This window comes from Leptinotarsa decemlineata, unplaced genomic scaffold (assembly GCF_025532065.1).
Source record: "Leptinotarsa decemlineata unplaced genomic scaffold, Ldec_3_MD MMD2_tig00000505_RagTag_RagTag, whole genome shotgun sequence".
In the NCBI taxonomy this organism is placed as follows: domain Eukaryota; kingdom Metazoa; phylum Arthropoda; class Insecta; order Coleoptera; family Chrysomelidae; genus Leptinotarsa; species Leptinotarsa decemlineata.
Window position 1 is genome coordinate 7457145 of NW_027412549.1, and position 27404 is coordinate 7484548.

A 27404-nucleotide genomic window follows, 5' to 3' on the forward strand; every position below is an offset into this window, starting at 1 on the left:
TATAATCATAATCTACAAAATTCTAAACACTTTTTACTTATAAAATGATCGGAAAGAGAAAAAGGAGCTTATAAACTTGTTTTGTTTCGATGGCATCGATTGTTCTGAACTTATTTGTTGGATAGATAAAGTTATTGGTTGATGGAGAATTGGTTTTCTAGGATTTCAATGTCAAAATTGGATCCTTCTCAATTTTCTTTTCTATGCAAACTCATAAAATAATTGTATATGTTATGTTATTGTATATCATAATAAATTGCCTTATACTTTAAATTTTTGATCCTTTTAAATAACTCATGCTACTCCCAAGTATTAGCTGAACTTACATTGTTTCAATTTCAAAAGTTGCCATTTAAGAAAAGGAAAATGGCATCACAAAATGACCAAACTCGTTTCAGAGCAACGTTGGACGAATGAAAACGCAAGAAAAATTATTACTTAATTTATTTACAAGATTTTCCAAACTATACACATATCAAATTTAAATCTACCAACTTCCTAAGTAAGATACAAAAATTCACAATGACATTCATTATAATCAAAATATTTAAAAATTCCAATATATCATCACATATAATATGTTGAACTGATTTCATACAATACAATTCCAAAATAAGATTTATTGAGAAATAAATGTTTGAATTTCATTATTGTACGGAGACGATAATGGAGTTTTTAAACATTCATGATTCAAGAATCCAGTACATATTAAATTTTCAACACAACACCGTTAAAAAATCTCAATTATACAATTCTTGGTGAAAAAGTCACTACAAGTCAAGAAACATTAAAATTTTCTTAATAATAATAATAAAATAAAGATGACGAGATGAGATTGTAATAAACCATGCGTTAATACTGCTTCAGTTTTGTGGAAAATCACTTCTTTCATTACATGCTTTGGCCTTGGGAAAGATTGAATATTTAAAAATATATATCTAGACTTCTTTCATCTTCTTCAAGTTTCCTGAATGCAACACTGTTCATAGTCATCATGAACAAACGGATTTCTGCTTGTAAAAAATTTCCTGTGTTCACAAATTCAATATGAATCATTTTCATGCTCTTTGGTTGCTTCTGATTGCCATATTTCATTTCATCTTGATCAAAGGAATTTTCGGAATGAAGAACTGGAAACTCCTCTAGATGCACTTCAGTTTGCAATTGATAGTGTAAAATAACTGACATAGGATTTGTTTTATATGTCAATAAAATATTTACGGAGAACAAGCAGCAACCAAATCAACAAATTCTTCAGAACAGTTTTGATGTAGTGAACATACAACCTTAGTGATTTGATCTGCATCCAACCCAACAATAATGTTGACATGCCATCAACTAATTTTCAATTTCAATCCAATGTTGCCAGAAATGTATTCCTGTAAAATAAAAACGAAATCAAAATTCAAAGTTTTCATTTGGGGATCTTTTTTAATGATTTATTTACAAAAATGGAAAATTAGAAGGACTATCCACTTTAACCCAAAGAATTCCAAACACTTTAACCCAAAGGATCCCAAACTTATTTCGTCTAATGTCCACTTTGAGAATCGTTATTTTGGGGCGCCTCCCATTTTGCAATATTAAATATTACAATATTAAAAATATTTTTTATTCAAAATTATCCAATAATCAACATTTGTTTTGAAACTAATCTAATTTGGAGGATGAATCTGATGATTTTAACAAGTTGACCCAAGATCAGTAGCAAGTCGACGCGTTCGGTAACGTGCAAATGATTTTTTCTTTTCAGTTAGCAGCATTGTAACTAGAGACACGTTCACACACATATGACGACGGAGATGCTATTAAAAATCGTTGAACGATTGACCACAATCTAGGGTACAATTACGGAATGGGAAATGTTCCTCTTGACGAAAATCAAGTAGTTTTCATAAAAAAGCTCTAAAACAACGCATTTTAAACTTATCATTTCAACCTTTTTCTTCAAAAAATTATTTAAATACTTAAAAAGAGAAATGAAATAATGCATTCAACATTTAAAGGGATTCGTTTCTATTTCACCATTTGGCAACATCGGTTATAGCTAATGAAGGACAATGAATCTTTTACCTGTATGAGACAAACAAAGATGACATATTTCAGAGGCGTGCTGTTCTGTTTACTTATGTTCCTAGTTCCGAGACATTCTGTGACATATGACATTTTGTGCACCTAACCTATCTTCCTCTATATAAATAAATGGCAAAACGACTGTGTGGAGGTGGTATTGAACTATAATTTATATTTTGCCTTAATTGTTGATTTATAAAGATAGTTTTCCTTTTATAAAGTAGAATATCTAGGTACGTATAAATTATTTCAACTTGAAATAGGCGCTGTTGCCAATATGTGAATTAGTAACAAATCCCTTTAAAAATTAAAACCCAACATTTGAAACATCAATTTGAATACTTTTCGAAGTGAATTTGAAAAACTTATGAATTAACCTCAACTTTATTTTGTTCAAACTTGCATTTGCTGTAATAACCCATATTGAGGAACATTCCCCATTGGCTTTTGTAAGCAAAATGCATGGTAACCATTTTTAAATTTTTATTTTTAGCTCCTAGTTTGTTGTCAACTCAATAAGCTGAGATGATATTGCAATGTGGACATTTGAAAATGGATTCAACACCCATTCTGGTATATCTTATTGCGGATTTTATTGACTGCTTTGATGACATATTGCAGTGATTGAAACAGTCGTTCACTCAACTTTCTAGGAGCTAAAAATTGTCGATGAATGACGCAATGTACGGCGAGCACATCTGGAATTTTGTTTTTCAATTAAGAAATAAAGCCTTCATGACATAGCCGGAGCGTCATTCCTAGCAGCTGATTTTGAGCAAATGTTGATATATTTTCTCGTCTTTAAAATACCTCACGTAAGACAATGCTTCATTAGTTGGCTAAGTGAACTCATCCAACTGAAGTCTTCAGATGATTGCACAACGACTCTTCAATATTTTCAGCTATTTCATGGTGTACAGTAGTTATTACTTCTTTTATTGTGGGTAAAATCAACTTTTTTTAAGTGTGTGGTTTATCTGTTCGAGAAATTAACAAAGAGATATTGTAAGAAACTCGGAAGTCCGTCATCGTTTTGCTTAGCAGCAGTCGAAAAGAGTTTCGATACACTTGGCTGAGCAATATTCAAATGATCTTGAAGTCTTTATCGCTTTATTCGAAAATGATTTTAGACAAAGAATCCGTATTTAATATATTAAGCGCTTTATTGATGTCTCTCCTTTTTTGCTTCCAACATAGTTTTATTTTCACAAATACGTAAGTAAAGTGCTGAGCTTAAGTACCTACTGGCTCAATGACTGTGCGAGAAACCACTGATGGAAATAAAAGTACGAAGCGGGGTACGCTGCGTGGAAGCAAATACAGCACGCACCGGTAGGAACAAAAGACAAACATGCAAAAACTCGTTTATCTCATTTAACGCTCAATCGTAATGAGCAAGTAAGAACAAATAAGTATCGATGAACAAGCCGTGTCAATGTTGTGCCGCGCCCGCGGAGTAGGTACAGGTACAGCAGAAGAGAGGGACGACGTGAAACGGTCAAAGAGGGCGAGCGAGTATGATGCGTGCGTGCGGCGGATCGTCACGTTAATCGTCGGCCGGTTGCGAGCCGCGGCTGTGTATTTGAGATTTTGTCATTTGTCCCTCCCCGCACCTACACTCTGCAAACACGGACAACACGAACATTGACAGGCTATAATAAAGAATTAAACAAATAAATCGAACAATATTTGCTCGAGTCAAACGTAAACTAAAATTATTGAATCTTCTAATTTTATTTTTTATTTATTTTTACTTAGGTACATAAAACATCTCGAGTTCGGCAAGTGCTCAGCTTGGCCGCAACCATATAAATACCTATTTTTAATGTGTATTCGGAGGTGGGACCTCATCTGCGACACATGAAGACACAAATATTTTTCAGTGTTTGATGCCTTTTACTGAAGATCTAAAGATATAAATAGCGTTGTGAACGCATTAAAATAGTAAATACTCAATATATTTTTATTTTATATTTATACAATAAAATAGGATATAAATATGAACTAAAAAATGGATGTTGTGTAGTAGGAAGATCTTAATTTCAGTGAATTTCAAAATATGAAGTAGCTGAAGTTACAAATCACCAATCCCCCCTTAATTCACATCAACGTCCTAAATTTTTTCTGGGCCCCTTACCCAACCCTTTAGGCCTCCATAGCCTACAAGGAGGCGTTATCGCCCACTTTGGGAAAGACTGCTCATTATGATAATTTTTTTAACAAATTATCCGTAATAACTACCATATATAGATTATTTGAATGAAATTTGTTAGTAACCATGGGGATATTTTGTCCATTATTTTATATGAAATTAAAAGTTGCACAGAAACTCATCATCTACATATTGTTTAAATGAAATTAGTTGTGTTGTTCAAAATTACCTGTGAAATAACAATTTATTTTCCACAGAAAACATACTTTCATCTTAAGAAAAAAAGAACGAAGTGAAATTAAATAATTCGCTCAAATAAATATTGACATAATAGGAGATATTTTTTTACATTTTTGTGAATTTCATTTTGCTCCCATTTTTCAGAAAATTTGGAAATTATTATATTCTTTACAAACACTCAAATTGTTGATTGTTTACCAATATTTGATCTAATATTCAAAACCCTTAGATTTTTTGAATGCCTTGTTGAATAGATATGTTGATCACTATTTATTCTGAAAATCAAATTTAAATGTTTCAATTTATTTTTGCTAGATCAATACAGGTGCAAAGTTCAAGTTTGTATGACATTGACATTTCTGAAATATTTTTTTAGATTTTATAAATTGATAATTAGTTTCTCATAATCTAATCTGAAAATTTTAATGTTTATTGAATTTCTATTGGATTCAAATTAATAAATATGGAAATATTCATAAGCTTCATAATTATTATCAGATAATGTCTACAGTGAATTGAATTTTATGTATGCGATTATTTAAATTGAAATATAATTAAATCGATATGAAAAATCTTACCATTTGCGAAAGAAACTTCTTCAATGAATACGATTAACTATGTTTTAATTAGAGGTGAAGGTTTCGACCAAACTGTTATTGGTGCATCTAGCATTCAGGTCATTCTGGAGTCACAGATGTTCCTCTTCTTGGCTGATGACGGTTTATCATGATTTGTTTCTGTAAGAATATTGAATTTATTAATTTTTCTCTTTTGATTATAAACGCATTATTTTTGACTTTGGACTTTGCCATTATTTGATGAAAATGCATATAAAACAAAGTATTTAAAACATCAAGATTTTCAAGTAAATAATTTACAAAATCCCAGCACTTGTTTAGCTATGCACTAGCTTCTTCAGGCTAGACTAAACTTATTCATTGAATAAAGCAAGACATATTTTGCAATTTCATGTCCCTAACAGTATGGAACACCAGCTGACATTTCCATAATATTCAGAACATACATTATAATCACTTTAATGAAATGAATGAAAACACTTTTGTATAATTACCACTAGTTGAAAACTCGGTTTCATCAGGAGTTTTCTAACTTCACATCTCGGTTATATACTTGATAATGGGGTCAAACCCGAAACCGGTCCCATAAATAAAATCCACTAGTGGTAATTAGACAAAAGTATTTCAATTCATTTCATTAAAGTGATCATGAATTACCACAAAATAAACAAGTCATCAATCACACATAATACATTATAATAATATCTAGCTTCAATTCATTTCATTTAGAAGTTCAGAGATCCTTTTTTTATTCATGATATGAATTCATTTATTAAATAAATATTTCATAGACAAGAATCGGAACAATAATACACCTCCCAAATCAATAAATTTCCAACAACTCCAAAAGAAATCTCGCTAATAAAGAAAACTACAACAAAACCAAAAATATATTATTATTGAAGAGTTTTTGAATGTAGAGTCTACATAAAGGATAGGCTAGCGATAAAGCAAATTATCGTTTAATCGCTCTAATCTGCATGCAAAGACATCCTGAAGTATTTGAATCAACACATTATGCGAGGCTGAATAACTGAACAACTCATCGAGAATTGTAATAGAGCAATCACCTAATACAGGGAGAACTCTTATTATGAATCACACGTTTACAAAGTAAAGGCAAAATTAGCTCTCTATAATATCTGACTCGGAGATATATCAGACATAGTATTATCGCATGCACTGAAGTTTCCATGTTTTTTGGCGCAGTCAATTTTTCAATATTGCATAATTCATCAACAGTTTGTTCAAAAACGAATATTACGAACCTTACAGACAAAACTCTAGTTGAAAAGCAAAAACTAAAAACAATTTTAGCAAACCATACTATGATATCAATGAATTTTTAGAACATAATGTTAGTTCAAGTTTCGTTACCATTTTCATTTTATAGTATAAATCTTTACTGAACAGACTTCAGTGTATTTTTAAGTAGTATGATGAATTTTGCGAATTTTAGGACGAATAAATTCTATTCTATTAAATCCAATAATTCCTTCATAAATATCAACAGTGACATGGTAATACTCTAGTTCTGAGCTTCTGCGAGACATATACTTGGGCAGAGCCTTTTTGATTTTCTACTTCTCCATTAATAGGGAACTTCCTAAGAACGAAAAAAAAAAACTCTTCAAAGAGATGTCTAAATAATGAACATACAAAGTGGAGGGAATAAACAATTGAATTAACTGTCCGCGATTATGAACAGTGAATTATACGAAAGCAGCTTTTTGTTATTCACTTGTACACTAAACATTCACATTAAAATAGTGAAAAACATGATATATGAGAGTATTTTTTTTGTATGTAGTGCTGTAATTTCAACTATTTGTAGTGTTGAGGGGGTACACAAAATAATTTCATACATATAAAAACACATACTTTATTCGATCTACTCCTTTCATAATTTACTATCAAAATTTTAAATTTTCGAGTCAATAATAATAAAGAAGGCTACAATAACCCTGCTGAACTGGTCAGAACAAAAGATATCTTAAAATCCATATCTAGGTGTAAGATGATCTATGGATGGATTGACAGTTGGTGTTCCACTGGCTTGCAGGAATCACACAGATAGGGCATATTTTTAATAGTTCTTTTGGTAACCTCATATCGACGTTAAGAAAACAAAAGTATAAATTCCTAATTAGTTTAAATCAATTCTGAAGTGTTAATTAGTCAAATGTTCTTTTATTACTACCATATATGGTAACGTTATCGATTGGTTTATTGTGGGTTGAAATACAATTGGAAATGCTGCGCCAAAATATTGAGGTCTACTAACGAGACTGAAGATATGTACTACCAAACCCGGTATGACAAATATCTTCTAAAATGAAGTGCCTCCTCCATATCACCGTCAGTCAGACCTACTAACAATTGAGGAATTTACATTAGGGCTGTTTTTATATAAATCAGCTAGAATGAGCTGACATTATGTTGATGGTAACACAGTTTCCAATGCAGGGAAATTCTTCATCTAAAGAATGTTCGACAGATAACTATCCTGAATTGAATTATACATGAAATAAAACAGTCATAAATCAACTCCAATGATCTGGAATCTCTTTATTGTTAATATTCCATCCAATACTATCAGTTACGTTCTCTGAATTTATAACATAGCTGAAGTAAACCAGTATGGGACTTCGCTGCTATTTTGTTAAAAATAACAACACCAGTCCTTTAGCCATTGCTAAATTGGTTGAATTTCATTAGATGAAAAATTGTAGCAAGTTACAAGTTTAGGGTTGACACTTCAGCTTTTAAATCCAAATATGTCGACTATCCACTTACCTCATCTCACACTGGTTCTTCATCCTTCCTAATCTTATAGCTAATTGGATGTTTCTTGACTTGTTAACTTTCTCATAACAATGAGCAATTTGAAATAAATTGCTCATCATTTCAAGAAAATGCGTTTATAACGCAACTGGAAAGTAGTCAAAATACTGACTAGTCTATAGCTTCCCAGCAAGATTTCTGCAGTTAGTTTAATTGCTGCAGAACTCTACCAAGTAAACTGATAACTGCTGCTACCTGAAAATATGAGGCATAAAAAAAGACAAGACAGAAAAAACAGCAGTCCGCCTTCCTGTGTACAATGAATGCATCGAAACTTGCTTACGACTCAAAAGATTGTGGACTTATCAATAAGCCACATTCTATTGAAAAATCAAGAGGAAAATCACTTGATGTAAGACTTGAAGAGTCAGACAGCAGGTGACGTAATTTTTGGAATCCTCTATCCATTGTGCAATTTCTAATTTACCATTCAACTGAATAAACTGTTCCCTAGTTTTTGTAATTTCGAGAGTTGATGGAAAAATAGAAGCAAGTTTCAATTACCACAGTGGTAAAATTCAATTGAACTTCAGCATTACTCGTCTTCCTCATTTGGGCAATTCTCACCTTTCTCACATTTAGACAATTTTCCATCATTTGTTGATCCAATTTTCGATTTTTTCAGAGCTGTTAGTTTCACTCTACCTAAACTGAGAAAAGGGCGAAAATCTGCTTCCTTTAGAACCTCCATCGATTTTTCATCCACAGATACCACCAAGGTTTGACCATTTCTCTCAAATTTTGTATTGATCAAATGCCATCCTTTTGTTTCTAGTCCCCTGTTTTGAGTCGCAAGTTTCTCAAAAATTTTCTTTGGGTCTTCAGAACCTTGAACCCACATGATGAGCTTAGTGTAGATAGGCAAGTCCTTTGGGTGAATGATACTGAGGTGAAAATCTTGGAAAGTCCAGTTTGATATTGTCATTTTCAACCAATCAAAACTAAACTGATTTTTACATTTCAACACCAGAGCTCCTCTAAATTTTATACAGTCATCAAAATGGAGTTGACAGCCTTTGGCGACTGCTTCGTCTATTGCCAACATAAGAGAAGTTCGAATTTGGTCTATCTGACATTTGGAGAGTCTAACACTTGGAAAACCTGTTGGGACAAGAGCAACAGCCAGAATATCATCCAAAGATTTTGTGTTATAAAATTCCATAGGATTCTTCACCTCTTTATCAGAAGTCTTGGTTTTGCTTGTTTGCTGATGTGGTGAACCATCACCGTTTTGATTTCTCAAACGTTCCTTTTTAATTTTTCTTTTCTGGGCACCAGAAAGTCTTTTACCCTCGTTACACTGAACAAGAGGCTGCTTACCATCAAAACGACTTGCATTTTGCTGTAGAGTTTGGTTGTCAAGGTTAGCCAAATCATTTGGAGCATTCCTCGAGTTCTCCAAACCTGTCATATTGAGCATTTCTTCAAGTTTAATCAATTCATCCATTATTCATCCCACGAGTGTAGAGGGAACTTCAAGTCAACTCCTGCAGAGCCCCATACAGGAGTAAAGCAGAATTTCATTGGGAAGTTGCTGGGATTCCCAAAGGTATCGTTAAGGACACTGTGACCTCGTGTCATTCATGCCTCTAGCACGATTACTTACACTTCAGCATTAGGGATTTATTACAGAGGTTTACTCCTCTAACCTTTCATAGACTATTTTTTAGGGTAAAAAATTTAAAATGAGTTCAAACTCATTCCAAAATTCCAGTAATTGTCATTAAGTGTTAAACTAATGAAATATCCGTTTCTATTGGCTGCTACCTTCAACAATAACATGTAACATCAAGTATTTTACAATTCTAGTATGTTAAAAAGGAATCAAGTAACATGATATATGGGAAATTCTTTGAATATCAACTAAATACCTGAAAAAGGGGTAATCTTTTGGTAATATAGAAATGTGTTCAATTATCCTGACAGAGTAGTCATTACTTCAAACAAAAGAAATGGAGAATGCAAAGATATTAACCATTCCGAAATTGAATATATATTCAGTGTATAAGATCACTTTCAAATTTTAGTAGTGTTTGTTACTATAAAGGAGGCTTTTGATTATCATCATGAAATTTTGAATTCCATAAACTCCGTTCATACTCGCTATCAGTAAAAATTACATTTCTTGTTTTTCCTAAGTTCTCAACAGTTATTCTATTGAAATTCAAGAATGGCTTAAAATCAATCATCTCCAAGGCTTTTATTACATCCTCTTCAACTGATACTACCAAATCGTGTCCCCCATCTTTTTCTGTTTGTTTCATCACATACCAATTGCTCGTACTGAGTCCTGTATTCTGTCGCTCAAGTCTCATTAGCACTGTGTCTAAATCAGTAGGGGGAAAGGGAACCCATAGTTTGATTTTATAATAGTCGGGAAGATCATCGATATGTATAACCCGGAGCTGGGCACCTTCCCAAGGTTGTAGATCCTTTACCACATTTTTCAACCATTCATTATCTTCTTGTCTACTGACAGCAACCATGAATGTTCCTCTTCTAGGATAACCATCAACAAACTGAGGAAGAGCACTGTCATCATCTATCTCTTCCATTTTACTTGAGAGAGATGCTTGGAGATCACTCAACTGTTCAAAAGTCATGTACTTTTTTGGAAATTCATTTGGAACAATAACTGACAAACTGAAGGTTTGTGAACCTTGTCGAACAGCTTTGAAATTCGCTCCTTCCCAAGGTTCAAGTGTTTCTAATGTTTTTTTCAACCACTCCACTCCACTCTCATTTCTGCAAAGAACAACAACACATCCTCTTCGTCTGTAACTGGTCACAAAATGAAGCTGGAAACTTTTATCACCAACTTTTTCAAGTTCCTGTTCAAGACTTTCTCTCAAAAGTATTGTTTGATCTTTATTCATCTTCTGGAATGGGAAATTTCGGAGAAATATTATCGAAAGATCTGTCAGATTTTCCACTTGGTATTTTGGTTGGATCACTACTGCATTTTTTTTCTTGTTTTTCTTTTTCCTTTTTGTAGGTGTTGCACTTGATGGTGTTATGTTATCGCCTGATATTTTTCCTGTTTCAAGATATGTTTCAGCAACAGGTTGCTTTATTTCCCCTTTTTTAATCAATTCGCCAGAATGTTTTTTGGATGCTTCTGCCAGTTTTGCTGGAGGCTGAAACTTTAACCTTTTCTCGGTTCCAATTTGTAGGGGAATGGTTCCCTTCCGTTTACGATTTTTCATTACGAATGCATTGCTAGATTTTTGAGTACCCATAGAAGGTTTATTCTTTTTTATTATAGCATTACTTGATCTCAGTTTTTCATTTCTTTTAGCAGGAACTGACGTGAATGGTCTTGAAAACTTGTTCCTAATATTCTGTGGAACTTCTAAAGTTCTCTTGAGGGGTAAATTCGCCCTATCCCTAGGCTGATTGTCACTGTAGTTACTTTGAGCAGGTGGTTTGAATCTCAAACTTCTTTCTGCTTCGGTTAAACTAGAGCTTGTAGTATATCCTAAACTTCGTTCAGCCTCTGTCAACACTGATCGAACATTGGAGTTGCTTCTTCTAGTAAACAAATTCTGCTGCGTATTTGTAGTCCCTGGCTGCACTGCAATTAAATTGGAATCAAATAGGCTTGGAATATTTGATACCGAAGGAAAGGAGTTATAACTGCCAGCATCACTTCGATATCTTTCTGGAGAACTGCGCCAAATGTCTTGTTGGCTCTCAAAACCCGTATTTCTATCTGGAGATCTTTGATTTCTCAATATTCTATATTCTTCTCGAAATTCTGGGGACCTTTGATGTCGCCTTGAATCCAATTCCAAAGAAGGTCTACAATAACTGATATCTGGATTTCGATCCAAAATTATTGGATTTCTTTGATAATAATCATTCCTTCCACTAGACACCGGTGATCTATGGACGTTAACTGAATAATTGTTAGTCAAATCTCGACTTTGATCATTGCTGAAATTATTTCCTCTTAAATGTGACTTAGCCTGCTTGAAACTACTAAATCTCATATTTTCGACAGACGATTTTGGATAGATGTCCACTGGATATTCCACTATAGTCGATCGATCTGAAGCACTGCTTTGAAAACTCTTAGGTGGCTTTTCATTTATATATTTAGATACAGTTTGATATTTGTTTTTCTGAAATACCCTTCCAAAATTTGATCTTTGGTCAAACTGACTTCCCATAAAAGATTGTGTTTCACTAGATTGAGGTTTTTCAAACCCTGGCAGAGATGATCCCACACCACCACGATTTACTGAATAAGTTTGTTTATAAAATTGATATTTTTCCATATTATGTCCCACGAGTAGCTAGGGAAATAAACTTCTCCCCCGCAGAGCCCCGCATGCAGGGGTGAGGGCTTAGTTTCACTGAGACATTGCCCCTATATCCCAGGGGTATCGTTATAAGCACCATGACCCCAGTACCATTCATACTTTAAGCACGATGACTCACGCCTTAGCATTGGGGATTTTTTAATGAGGTTTACTCCTCTTATATGAAGAAAAAAATGAAAAGACATCATGAAAAGATGCGAGATTATTTGTTTAGTAAATTCTGAATAATTTATCTGTGAGTTTCAACCAAATTAACCATCGAAAACCATTTCCCATTAGAAGAGTGCTCAATACTTGCTTTGATGTCAATTTATCTACTACTCTTGAATATTTTATCTTAGATTAAACCATGTTAATCAATAGTTCTAAAATGAAAACTTAACAATCTGAACCTCATATACAACTTCCTCAAAACATTTTGAAAGTGTTTATGAATGAGTGGAATTTTTAATAAATTTGAATCACATTGAACGAGTTTTGATAAGAGAAATCTCTGAATTGAAAATATATTGAATGTGGAATTTCCAGTGATTTACTGGTCGTTTGTTTTGTCTGAAGGATCCACATCTGCCATAATCTCATCAACTTCTGTTAATATTTCAGTCAAATCACCTGAGGATGAATTCAGTTTGGATTGGTCATTATTCTCCTCTTCTTGTTTGGTAGAATCCTCAGTCTCCCTCGGTTTAGTCAATATAGGCCTAAATTTACCCATATTTCTCACACTTATCCTACCAAAATTCAAAAATAATGTGAATTTTAATTCTTTCAGAAAGTTTACGACATCATCATCCACAGCTACATAGAAATTAGTACAGTTTGTTTCTTTTTTCATCCTGACAAAGTGCCAATCTTTAGTGTTGATACCTTTATTTTGATGTTGGAGACGTAACAGTATACGCTCGGGATCATCGACCGGATCAGGGATAGAAAGCTGTAAATATTTCAGAGAAGGTACTCGCTCCGGCTCAGTAACAAAAATATCAGGACCATCCCATGATAGTAGAGCAGGTACTGCATTCTTTAGCCAGTCTGCACTTTCCTGATCGTTACAGTCTACAACAAGGGTACCTCTCTGTCTAAGACAATTTAGAAACTGAGGAACAAACCCATCTAGAGGTAGTTCATCAACAATTTTGATCAACTCCGTCTGTAAATTATCTATCTGATCAAAGTCCAATACTTCCCACGGATACTGTTTGTGTACAATAACCATTTGAATAGCTGTCTTTCCAGGCTGCATCAGTCTGAATTGAGCACCTTCCCAAGGTGATAAAGTTTGAACAGCCTTTTTCAGCCAATCTATGCTCTCTTGGTTATTACAATCGATCACTAGAGCACCTTTTTTCTTGAAACACTCCAAGAATTGAGGTCGGAAAGCTCCTACCTCTATTTTGTCAATTTCACTGAGAATTTCCGATTGCACACTGTCTAGCTGTTCGTCAGACATAACCTTCAGAGGATACTGACTTGAAACTACCATCATGAAAGTTCCGACAGCTTCTTTTTCTTTTGTTTCCTTTTTTTGTTCTGCTGGTTGCTTGTTGGTCGGTGGAGTACTGACATCTACAGAATTATTGGTTTTTCCTTGTTGACTGTTACCTGTTCTTTCACGCAGAAATTTTGGCAACCTTGGCCTCTTTCTTGGGGCCTTATTATTGAGCCTTTTTGGTAGCTGTCTCCAATTTGAGGAGTTATGCTGATGTTCATTTCGGCGGTTTGCCTGTGAGGCTCCCTGTCCGTAAGAACTTTTCTGGTTTGACCAAAAGCCTCCCTGAAAAGATGTATTTGTTCTGTTGTATTGGTAATTGTAATCCATAATGAATCCCACGAGTAGCTAGGGAAATAAAATGTCCGCCCCTGCAGAGCCCCGCGTGCAGAGGTAAGGGCTATCCTACAATGAAATACTACCCTGGTATTTCAAGGGTATCGTTACCAGCACTATGACCCAAGTGCTACTAATGCCTTCAACACGATAACTTCCATCTTAGCATGGGGATTTTTTATCGAGGTTTACTCCTCTAAATTATTTTGAAGATCAATTATAAAATTTGCCTCTATTTGAGAATCGAAAGAAATATGAAATGTTTTGATATTGTTGAATCCTTGGATGTACCAAGGATTCAACGAAGGTTTCTTCTGTTCTCACCATTACTTGCGAACTTCATTAACTTGGAATTAATAACCATTTGTGCTCTCAAGGTCTGGATTGTTCACTTTCCATTATATTTTTGTACATGTAAACAATGAATTTTCATAATAGTGAAAAAATTACAAGAAAAAAAAAATTAGGAAGTAACTTTCTAAATTTGTTAGTGATGGAGAGAATCTGGTAGACTGTTGCCCCAGCCAATGTTCAGAAATTCGCAAACAATAGTATTCTTATCTTTACAAATTTACAACTTCACAAATCACTGATGAATCCGATTGACCCAATGGATTCATCTATTGGTCCATTTGAAACGTTAGCGAGTATCTCTTGGTTGAAGAAGTCCATCATAAATTTTCAGTTGAATTTGAGAACTAACCTCAATATATGATCATTCATTCAGAATTGAAAAGTTTAACCCGAGGTTGGGTTTAAAAGCAGCTCACAGCTAAACCTCGCTTTTCCATTTATATGTATTATTCATTATTATTCCAATATTCATTATGAGAATGAAATATAAACGAAGATAAATATTTCATTTCTTATTTTTGTCTAAAACTGTGTTATAAAATTTTTAAATAAACATTATTTGTGAATTTCAATCTTAACAAAAACATAACTACAAATTATGAACACCCAAATACTGTTAAATTTTCCTCTTATTTCCTTTGTATCTACTGTTTATATGTCATTGCCCATGACAAATTTAGAAAGTTTTTGTACGAAGTTCTACATTTTTATACCAGTCATTCCAAGATAAATTTTGATCTTTCAAAATTGTGATGATCATATTTTTGTAGGCAGTCAAAAATTATGATTTGGTAACCTTTCAATTAGGCCTATTTCTCAGGTTATCTTCAACCATCCCACTTTCTATATGGTTGACTGATATCATCAGATATATCAAATTCTTTAAAAGCATCATCTTTAGCTGTGCCTATTTTTTTGCCACATTGTTTTTGAAAGAAATTTGTATGACACAATATAGATTAATATTCCTGTCTCAGCTGGTCTCTTTATTTTGTTCTTGGAAAAATATTCTCGTGTGTCTTTTTGGACCAACTGGCCAAAATCTTCATTAATTGTAGGTTTTTAGTTTCCTTTGACCTTTCAGCTTTTTGTTAAATGATTGCCAAACCTACCCTTTGATTCGTACAGGTGTTTTGTGCTAAGGGACACTGCCATTCATATCGCAAACGTGATGATTCACATCATAACATCTTGCCTGGTATTTTAGCTGCAATTCAATAATAAAAAAAGTTTCATTTGCATAATTTACATGCAAGGAATAACAATTGTTTTAACTCAATGTTCAAACAAACAATATAACAATAATTATGTATTAATTTTATGTACTGAAGGAACAATGAATATTATTTGAATGTGTTTTCAACATTATTTATTTGTTTGTTGACAAAAATATTCAATTGAATCATTACCTGAGATCCAGCTGATTTGTATTTAGGGACCATAACTATCACATTTGAGGTGTTCTTCTGGATTTTTCTTCAAAATTAATATAGTCCTGGAAAAATATAACATGATTCACTAGGGTAAAACATATTTCAAACGCAAAATTGAATAGAAATAAGTTGATTTAAAGACAAAAAAATATCCCCCCTATATATTCATATCTATAGTATACAGGTTTTATTAAATTCAACAAAACATTTCTTCCAGGAATGAGTGTAGTCATATTACGAAACACATAGTACTATTCGAAATACATCATAGTACATAGTACTATCAGATATATTTCTGGCCAATTAGTCCGGTCAAATTAGACTAAAAAATAAGAGTGAAGGTACATAAATTTATTGCCCCCAAATTGCATAAATAAAATATTTCAATAATATTTAATCCGGTCAATCTAGACATTGGAAGGTACATAAATTTACAACAAGCTGCAAATGCGTGTAATTGTTCAAAACATAGTTAAAAATAAGATTTTAAAATTCCGAATGATTGATTGCGATGCCTGGAAAAAAGTTATTCGAGGTCAAAGGTCAAAAAATCACGAAAAAAATTGGTTATTCGCGATTTTCAGGAAAACGGTAAGTTTTATCATAAAATAACCAAAGATAAAAATTGTAGATCATAAAATTCTCTACAAAAAGTGTATGAATACTTTTTTCTTAGAGCCACCGTTTCTGAGATAAGACGAGTCAAAAAGTTGTAATCGTCATTATATACATAAGTATGCCACGTATATACATCTCTGAAGTTGTAAGTCTGCCATTTACAATTGTTTCCAACACGTCAATATCGAAATTAACAATACTAATACGACACATCATTGACGGTGGATACTTACTACATCGTGTTGTGTGGGATAGTGAAGAAACATTTAGCATTATTTTAGATAAATACGTTCAGTATGTACTTAACATTTTGGTACCAGAATTAAGGTAGTATTTGATGGCTATGATTATTGCACGAGAAATATTAAAGCTGCAGAACAACGTCGTCGAACTTTAGCAACATCTTCATCTTCCGATATTCTATTTGATGAACTTACGACAGTTCCTACCAGTCAACAGAAATTTCTTGCAAATACAACAAATTTCGGTTCATTTCAATATTGAATGATAAGTTTATTGGCGAAAATATATTGGTTAAACAGGCTAATAACGATGCCGACGTACTGATTATTGAAACAGCTATAGAGCAATTTAATTTGACAAATACAACTATTGTTATTGGTGAAGATGTAGACTTACTCGTACTTCTTACTGCTCGAACTCCACCTGAAAAAAGTATTTTCTTTCTAAAGCCAGAAAAAGCTCAAAGTCAAACAGAAATATATTCGTCAAAAAGTTTATCTACTTTTGCAAAAAGTCAAAATCATGTACTATTTTTACACGCAATAACTGGCTGTGATACGAAGTCTGCATTTTACAGGAGTGGTAAAGAAACAGTCTTTAAAATATTTGAAAAACAAGATTTAGTTCAATGTGCTGAAGTTTTCAAAAAAGTTATTCGACTTAACAAAAAATTATCACCAATGGGATTCAGTTTCTTCTTTCTATGTACAAAGCTCCGAAAAAAACCACCTGCTTAAATAAGTATCGGTATGCATGTTTCGTAAAAAACACTGAAACTAAGAAACAGGTGCAATTAGCTTGTCTTCCTCCAACCTCAGTTGCTGCTCATCAACATCTTTTCCGGGTATATTACCAAGTTCAAGTGTGGCTTGGTTATCAGCTAGACCCAAAAGACTGGGTTTGGAAGTTGGTCGACAATGCATTAGAACCTATTCAGACTTTACTCCCACCTGCGCCGGAAAAACTGCTGAACACAATTTTTTGCAACTGTAAAAAGGGCTGCATCGCTAAATGTGGTTGTAAAAAAGTTGGACTGTTGTGTTCTCTTGCATGTACACATTGTCAAGGCCAGTCATGTTCTAATGCTGAATCACAAATAGTGGAGGATTCATTTCATACCAACGAGGAAACATGCGATACATCACTCTTGACGCAGTTTACCTACACCCAGGATGAACATCAAGAAGAAGATCAAGAAGAAGAAGATCAAGAAGAAGATCAAGAAGAAGAAGATCAAGAAGAAGAAGACCAAGAAGAACGACAGAAAGAAGTATTTGAAGGTTATGACTCAGATGAATAAAGTTTTACATTTTTTTTATTTCAATCGTTTTTATAATTTCCAACCCTTTTTAATATTTTTTATTATGCAAGTTTGACAGAATCACAACAGACATGTGGAATAGGTCTACTGGGAAAACCACGTAAAAAAAACGCGCAAAGTACACTACCTCATAGGTGGCGTGGAAACGTGTGCATATAATGACGATTACAAATTTTACAACTTTTTGACTCGTCGTATCTCAGAAACGGTGGCTCTAAGAAAAAAAGTATACATACATTTTTGTAGAGAATTTCTCTAAGAAATTAACGCACCACTTCAGTAAATCAATTTTATTTGTAGTTAAAGGAGAAATAAAAAATGAAACATTTTCAGAGTTAACCTACATAGTATTAGTAATTGTAGTACTTTGTCACCTTACAATCGAGGGTTGACATAACATTGAAAAATATTCTTGGAAAAAAGTTTAGGAAAATATACAGATGAGTGTCAATAACGAGTGTTGTTTCCACCTCTACCACATATAACAGCATCACATCGTCGGCCCACACTTAAAATTATGTGCCTTATTTTGTACTGGGCCAGTCCTCTCCAAAACTGAATCAGTCTCTCCCCATTTTCTGCCGGTTGTTTGGTAGGATCAGATACTCTCTCAATCGCCTACCAACGATAACCCAGATATTTTCTATTGGATTTAAATCCGAGCTATGTGCTAGCCATGTCATGGTGTTAATTTCAACCTCTTTGAGGTTATTTCTGACTAGCTGTGCAACATGGGGTCTGGCGTTGTCTTGCATTAGTAAGAAATTTTCGCTGATATAAGGGGCGATGGTACTAAGTATTACTCCAAGATCTCCATTATTTACCTTTCAGCTGTAACGGACCCATTGTGTCCGTACGTGTGGTCAAAGAAATACCACCCCACACCTTAATGGAGCCCCCACCAAATAATGTGGTTTGGGAGTTACATTGAGTATTTCATTCATTGGGACATCATAACTCACGAACACGTCTGTCGTTATTGTGTAAACAAAATCAGGACTCATCGGTGAATAAAACTCATCCCAGTCAGTCTCTAACCAATTGACGAGTTCCCTGGCAATAAGTATCCTATCCCTTCGATGGTCTGCAGTTAATAAAGGACCCCGGGCAGTAATCCTAGGTGTTATGTTGTATTCTCTGAGTCGCGGGCGAACAGTTTCCGTACTGATGTGTATAGCATGGACGTTTCAAAACTGAATTTGTAGAATTCCATGTGTAGTAACAAACCGTTATCGAAGTGCCAAAATTCTCAAATATCGATCCTGAATAGGGGAAATTGCTCGATTTTATCCTTGCCCTAGTCTGGAAGCGTGATCGCCTGTTTCACAGAATATTTGCCAGATCTGTGTGATGGATATGTGGGACACATTGAATCGAAGACAAATTCAAATGCAAAAACTATTAACAAAAAAATATGCGTAACACTTTTTTCATATATCTTCTAAAGTTTTATAAAAAAAACACAAATTTATTGTGTTTGCAATAAAGCAAATAGTGAACACTCATTTTAGTTCCAACTTAGCTATTAGTTGAATGTATGTTAACCAGGTCAAATTTCTAGATATTAGCATAACTTCTTTTGGCAGGATGGAAAATATATTTAGCTTTTGGTAGAAATCTATCTACCCGGCATCTCTCAATGCATTTCAAAACCTAACAATTTCTTCTTGGTTTGACTAATGATCATAGCAGTCCATGCCTTGTACACGAAAAAAAAATCAAGTACCTATGTATTTCATTTGTAAACATTTGTCATGATTCAAAACTTTTCAATTCAGTCATTTGCAATAAAAATTTCCAAACTTATCAAACATTTTTCCATTTCGACAAAATAGCACCTACAGGGATTGAATTTGGCATGAATATGTATTTATACAGTGCATTCTTAGCAATACGATGTCTTTTTCAGTTAGCCACTGAAAATGAATCAGATTACCCTCAGGCAGCAAATATTAAAAAAAAAACTTCTATGTAGAGGATCTTTTGTTTGGAAGAAATTCAATCAAAGAAGTAAAGTCCGTCTTTGTAAAGATGTGTCTTCTGTACTAAAGTCTAGTTGTTTTGAATTACGAATGTTTTATTCAAACGATCCGAAGATATTGGAATATATTCGCGATCTACAACATGATTTGAATGTAGTTGATTGTGGAATCGATGAAAACGCTAAAACCTTGGGCTTAGCTTGGCTACCCCATTCATATATGTTCATATATGTCATATAACAAAAATGCTACAAAACGAAAAATTCTCTCTTGCATTTTCACAATTTTCGATCTACTTATTGTTGTGGAATTGGCCGCGGTGGTAGTGCGTCCGACTCACGATCGGAAGGTCGTGCGTTCGATTTCCGCCTCGACCAGATATTTTTCTCGAGAGAATTTATCTGGTTGAAGCTGGAATGATTCTGCAACCGTGTTAGGAATCACACGTTAAAAGGTAAGACCTCGTTAGTCCTTAGCTCGCACAAGTTTCTCAACTTCTGAGAGTTGTCGTTCGTATGGGGGCGGCAGCTGATTAACGGAAAAACAGATTTTAAACAGATTTTTTTAAAACTTGGCCTCCTCAGCCCAGTTACAATAACATCAAAAATCATCATACAAAAACAATGGTTAGAAAAGTTAGACTGGGATGAGCGCCTCCCTATGAGTCTCCAGTCGTTCTGCAACAAATTCAAAGCAGAACTTTCTTTTTAAAATCATGTAAAAATTGCTAGGCACGTTCTTTGAAAAAATCCGAAACGAGTAGAAATGCATGGTTTTTGTGAATCATCTCAAAGTGCTTATGGTGCTAGATATGAGATCAGTTGATCAAGATGACGGCATTCACGTCAACTTGTTGTGCTCAAAGGCCAAAGTGGCACCACTACACACTATTACAATACCTAGATTAGAGTTAAACGGTGCGCGGAAAAGGTCTCGGATGCGTGGGATACAAAATTTGACAGAATTTTTTGGACGGACTCTCCTATAGTGTTGGGTTGGCTTAAAACGCCACCAAACCAACTAAAGGTATTTGTAGCGAACCGCGTAGCGGAAATACAGCAAAAAACGAGCTCCGATTCTTGGCATCACATATGCAGCGGCGATAATCCTTCAGATTTATTATCAAGAGGCGTTAAGCCGGCAAGGTTAGTCTCATGTTTGCTTTGGAGGCATGGCCCTTCTTGGCTCATGCGAAGCGACAATGAATGGCCTGGAAAAGGCCCAGATGACATCAAAGACCTTCCTGAATTGAAGAGAATTGTAAGTTTATTTCACATCGCAAAGAAAACTAAAATGATTATTTCGAAAAATTTTCAAATATTAATAGACTCGAAAGGGGTCTGGTTTACATTCTTAAATTCGTAAAAAATGCAAACAGAATACGTGAAAAGCAAACACTACCCATAACTCTGAATAATCTCAAGGCGGCACGTAATGAGCTCATTAAATTAGCGCAACGTGAATCATTTCCCAATGAACTTAAGAAATTGAAAACTAAAATGCCGCTTGAATCGGGAAGTAACATGCTCTCTAAATCCTTTTTTTGACGAGGAGGAAATCATCAGAGTTGGAGGAAGAATAGCCAATTCCAAATACCCCTTTTCTAAAAGGTTTCCGATTATACTCTCACACAAACACCACTTCACAAAATTATTGTTCAATGATGAACATAAAAGGCTGTTGTTACATGCCGGTCCACAACAATTGTTGTATTCCATTAGATAAACCTTCTGGTCCACCTCGGGCCGCTCCATCGCAAGAAAAACGGTGCGCCAATGTATAAAATGTTTTAGAAATAATCCAATATTAGTACAACCCATTATGGGAAACTTACCGAGTGAGAGATTGGAACCTCAGCCGCCATTCTATATTTGCGGAGTAGACTATGCCGGACCACTCATGATCAAAAATAAGAAAGGTCGCGGTTCAAAGCTTTCCAAATGCTACGTCATTCTATTCATTTGTTTCGTGACGAAAGCAATACAGCTGGAGTTAGTTTCCGAACTAACGAAAGATTAATTTATTTTAGGGCTTCGTAGGCTTGTAGCGCGAAGAGGAAAACCTCTAGGAATATTTTCTGATAACGGAAAGAATTTCGTCTCTGCCAGTTCTGAACTAGCCGAGTTGGGTAAGTTCATTAAATCCCACTAACTCCAACTAACGGAATCATTCTCAATCGAAGGTATTGAATGGAAATTCATTCCGTCATACTCTTCGCACTTTGGAGGTCTGTGGGAAACCGGCGTAAAATCCATAAAATATAATATGAAACGAGTCATGGGAAACGCTCACCTCACTTTCGAAGAACTTTATTCTTTATTAACGCAAATCGAGGGAATACTAAATTCTCGTCCACTCACACCACTTTCCACTCATACATCAGATTGTTTACCTCTTACTCCGGCACACTTCTTAGTCGGAAGATCACTCATTGGGGTACCAGATGCAGATTTGAGAACCGTACCACAAAACAAATTGCCATCATATGAAAGGATGCAGCAAATCACTCCGCATTTCTGGGAAAAATGGAGCAAAGAGTTCATTTCCGAAGTTCAGCAAAGGCTCAAATGGAAAACGTCTCAACCACAATTAGAGACGGTAACTATCGTGTTGATAAAAGAGGACAACCAACCAACCACCCATAGTATGGAAGCTTGGAAGAATCAAGGCAGTGAGGCGTCTCCTTCCACTGTGTAGAGACCTTTGAAGAGAAATAGGTATCATCCATACAAAATTAAAATGGTACACCAATTAACTGAAGATGACCCTGATCGAAAAACAGAATTCTGCGAAATTATGACGGAAACCATTGAAAAGCATCCTACCTATCTCCCCAATATTTCTTTTAATGACGAATGTACATTTTTTTAACGTCAATGTTCACAGACAAAATTGCCGTTATTGGCGTGACATCAACCCTCGCGTTTTCCGGAAAACACATACCCAATATCAAAAAAAAATCAACGTATTGTCAGGAATATTGGGAAACCATATTGTAGGACCTCTATTTATTGATCAAAATTTAACAGGGGAACAGTGTTTGAATATGCTGGAAACTACTGTTGACTCTCTCATCACAGAAATCGTCGAAGCGAATCCTAATGAATTCGATATGGATATTGTATTCCAACAAGATGGAGCACCACCACATTACTCCAGACAGGTAAGAAACTATTTGGATACTACTTTTCCCAGTCGTTGGATTGGCCGTCAAGGTCCTACAGAATGGCCAGCCCGCTCGCCAGATTTGACACCTTTGGACTTTTTTTATGGGGCTATTTGAAGCAGAAGTTGTACGAAACTGAACCTGCTTCAATATTGGATATACGGCAGAGAATAATAAATATTTGTAGAGATATTGACGTTACTGTGTTCGAAAATGTTCGGCGTGAAATATCGCATAGGCTGTTCATATGTCAAAAAGTTCAAGGCAACCATTTCGAGCATCTTCTGAACTGACCTCAAGCTTATTACCTCATATTATGTATTCAGGCAATTATTAAAAGTTCCTCCAGGAGCTTCAAAAGATGTGTCACAAGACCCCCTTTCCATTTAATTTTTTCCCAGATGGCGCCCAGTCGCCATCTTGAAAGTTTCATCTGTCAATTTCACTTCAAAATAAAGTATTCATGCATTAATTTCATTATCCTAAATTTCAATTTTTTGAGTTGACCCGTTCAAAAAATAAAAGGGGGGGACATTAAAGAAAATTACTGTATGTCCTCTACTTCAAGAATGTCTGCAAATAATGGGCAAAATGTATCGTTAAAATTGACGTCCCAGATGCATCGGAGTGGGATTTATATCAGTGGATTTTGTTCGAGAATTAATTAAAACTTCAAAAAAACATCGATTTTTTTAATTTGTCATCTCCTTAAGAGTATGTTATTTTTTACTGGTAACTAGCTGCCCTATAAATTTGTAATCTATACCTAATGCATTTTTAATTCAACGTAGTTGTTTAGTTTAAGGAAGCTGTCAAGTTTAGAAAATGGACGAAATGTTTTCCTAGCTGGTGATTTTGCTGCTCAATTTCTGATTTCAACGTAGTCCTTCATTTTGGGTATCTATACATGAAGCTCTCTGCAAAATTTAAAACAAACATTTGGAAAATTTACTCTGGTGAAGCTTTATTCTGAAGTTATCGAAATCAGTTTTCTTTCTAACAGCATTTGTTAATAGATACCGCAATTTATTCACATAAGAAATATATCAGATGTTTTTTTTTCAGGTGCTACCTCAGATTAAAAAAGAATTATCAAAATCGATTCAGAATTGACCAAGATATGATTTTTTCCCATTTCTTAGTTCATATCCTCGTAGAATGACCGCCTTGAAAAGTCTTGTGAACCCTAAAATTTTGGTAAAGCTATCTACAAAGGGGCCGAAAAAGTATTAAAAAAATGTTTTTCCATAATATAGGTTTCATTCTGTTAAAAAAATTTAAAATCTGTTTTTCCGTTAACCAAGGAATAACGAGGTCTTACCTTACGGGGATTCACAGTGTTTCAAAATTAAAACTATTTCAACACGTTATTTGCGGTGATTTTATATACCTAACCTTACGGGTTAAATCTGCTTTGATTTGTTATGATTGAAGTTCTTAGCTATAGTTACTAGGTTCATAAACACAATGACAAGTTGGTGCTCACCGAGTATAGGTAATATTTCATTCCCAAAATAGACTACATTTTCAAAAAGATACAAAATTTGCTCCTTACTTTTGGGAATAGAACCTATAGGATGAATATGCACATTCTATTACCACGGCCGGTGAAATTAAATAGCTAAAATGATAAAATAAATCATCGATTCATCAAAATTAACGGGAATGAAATCACCAGTTGATGTATTTAGCATTGGTCTCCAATGAATGTATATCTGTTATTGAGTAATGAATTATTTCACCAAACAGAACTCACATATATTAATTTTATATTTTCTCCGACTACCCGGTAAGCAGCAAGTCGCCATTTCCAAATTTGCCGATGGCGTGGTTTCAGCAAAATTTCAATGTAAAACCGTAAGAATGTTAGACAAATACCATTAATGTTACTACTATAATATTAATTGAAATATTACCTAATATAAAAGTACAATACTCACATCATTCTTCTAGAAAAATTAATTGCAAGGCACTTATCATACACTACAGCCATTTTGAAGTTTGCTGTATGCTGGTAAAACAGGAAAGAACGGTGTAGGCAGGAACGATAGAATAATGCGGTGTTGCCGGCGGGCAAAATTTAGAATCACCAAATCTATGAAGCAAAAATCACCAGGTTTGAAAAAATATCACCAGATATCTGAAATTCTGCCTATTGACTAAAAAATGAATAGGAAATTGTGACCAAAACTAAATACAAACTTTGAAACAGAAAATATATTGAAATAAGTATTCATTCTCACGCAATAAATAAAAAAAATAAACAGAACTCTCTTATAAATAAGTATTTGAGCAAAAACAAATAGAAAATTAATGGCCAAGACAATAAATGAAAAAAAATTAAGAGAAGTCTCTTGTAAATAAATATTCGAACAAAAACAAACAGAAAATTAATGGCCAAGTATATTTTGATCATCAACTACCTACAATTATTTTGATTCAATTTCAAAGTTGTAACAGTATTTCTCATTGTTTATTATAACTCTTTCAAAGTGAAGAATTCCACTGAGGGTATCAGAATTCAGTCGATTATTGATTTTCGTTTTATTTATATTTACCTGACTGAATATTATCTCGACACAAGCACTGTTGTGTGGTAAATGTGAATATGAAAGCAATTAATTCTATTAAATTTTGATACACGTGTGCCATCACCATTTCTCACTTTATTTACATCCTGTCAAAATTTCAGCATATTGACTTCTTTTACATTTTGACAAATATCACTGTTTCTCAATAATATTCATTCACGATCTAATTTATATCAACAATACACCTTTTCAAAATATGTCATATAATAAGTGGTCCAAGTGTAATCTCTCATTAGATCTTCTGAAACCCTAGGTAATTTCAAATAAGCATAAGATGCACAGAAGCTAGTAAATGACTTGTACATTTCACAATCACCAAATCAGGTATATCATTTTTCAATGAAGTTTGGATTGAGTGAGTTCCTCCCATCATAGTGTTTGCACCATCAGATCCAAAACCAATTAATCCAATTTTAAAATTCATTTTATGACTATTGAAAAAATTTATAATTGCTTGATGAATACCATTGGCCGTAGCATCGGGAACAGGAATTAAAGCTAAAAATTCGTCGTGAACAATCAGGTTTTCCACAAATCTAGCAACAATTGCCAAGTTTTTAACCCATGAATGGTCATTCGATTCATCAATGAGAATGGAAAACTTTGTAGATCCAATTTTCTGTAATAACGAAGCTAGTGAATGATGACCTAAAACATTTTCAATAATAGCAGTGCATTTTGTGCGCTTCAAATTAACATATTTTGCTGTCTCAGGATGTTTGCTCACCAATTCTTCCAAATGATCAACACTGCTTATAGGAATGTTATGTTCCACAATGAATGAAGCTAATCTCATTTCTAGTTCTTGTATTTTTTCCTTTTGACTTCGGTTGTCTGTGAAGAACCTCATTTGTCAGACTGGTTGCTGCAATTTTACAGAAGACGCTTTCGGCATGTGTTTTTTCGTCCTTTCATGCTTTTGTACTGATGCGATTCCACCTTGCAAATCTTTATCAAGTACAGCATTTACAAAAAAAATATTATTGCTTCCTAATTTGCTACATTGAATCCATGTAAACTTTTTTTTCCATTGAGAATTGTATTTATTCTTATAATTCCTCTTACGTTTGGATATTTGTTTTGTTTCAATTTCATTAGGAATTGTATTTGTATATGTTTCTGATGAATGTGTATCAATGGGAGAATGAACAACTTCTACAAAAAATACATCATCAATTCGTTAGCTAGACTTGTCCTTCACAAATAACTAAAAACCTATCCATGGATTTCATCGTCTTTAATTCATTTTCCTTATTTTGCATTTTGACATTTTTTATCATATATATAAAAATGGATGTTTGTTGGTTGGTTGGTAAGTGATAAACTTCTACATCGCTCAACCGATCGTGATGAAACTTGACATATAAGTTATTTTCCATAGAGAAGGTTTTTAGGCTATCAATTTTCCTGAACTCGCCACTAGATGGCGCTGTAGAACAATTTTTTGAAAGTACTGTTATATAACGCTGCGCACGCTTGAGTTCGTTGATTTTGATTCTGTCAAAACATTGGAACAGAAGCGATACAGCAACATAGTACTAGTAATTTATAAAGATTCAAAAGAAAATAGGTTGCGTTCAGTTAGCAATGTTATCATTTGAATTATGAACAGAACCACAGAACACAGAAGATATATGATTGAAAATAGAATCATACACT

The 27404-nt window shown here is 34.1% G+C and overlaps 1 protein-coding gene and 2 long non-coding RNA genes across 3 annotated transcripts; all 3 read right to left on the reverse strand.

Annotated features, from left to right (window-relative positions):
* Window positions 1–428: 428 nt before the first annotated feature.
* Window positions 429–25239, reverse strand: LOC111508864 (uncharacterized). Its single transcript, XR_012465148.1, has 5 exons — window positions 25095–25239; window positions 15801–15886; window positions 7840–8082; window positions 5044–5202; window positions 429–1379 (listed from the first exon to the last, which is right to left on the reverse strand). It is a non-coding gene; the product is annotated as an uncharacterized lncRNA (long non-coding RNA).
* LOC141481752 (uncharacterized) lies at window positions 7840–12167 on the reverse strand. The gene has a single exon (XM_074173844.1). It carries the CDS (start codon window positions 12165–12167, stop codon window positions 9927–9929), a length of 2241 nt encoding a protein of 746 aa, XP_074029945.1. The 3' UTR covers window positions 7840–9926.
* A 223-nt stretch (window positions 25240–25462) lies between the features above and the next one.
* Window positions 25463–27098, reverse strand: LOC141481753 (uncharacterized). Its single transcript, XR_012465149.1, has 3 exons — window positions 26961–27098; window positions 26473–26900; window positions 25463–26393 (listed from the first exon to the last, which is right to left on the reverse strand). It is a non-coding gene; the product is annotated as an uncharacterized lncRNA (long non-coding RNA).
* Between the last annotated feature and the right edge of the window lie 306 nt (window positions 27099–27404).

Excerpts from the sequence above, each read along its gene's own strand:
- LOC141481752 (XM_074173844.1), bottom strand. The coding sequence starts at position 12,167 with ATGGAAAAATATCAATTTTATAAACAAACTTATTCAGTAAATCGTGGT.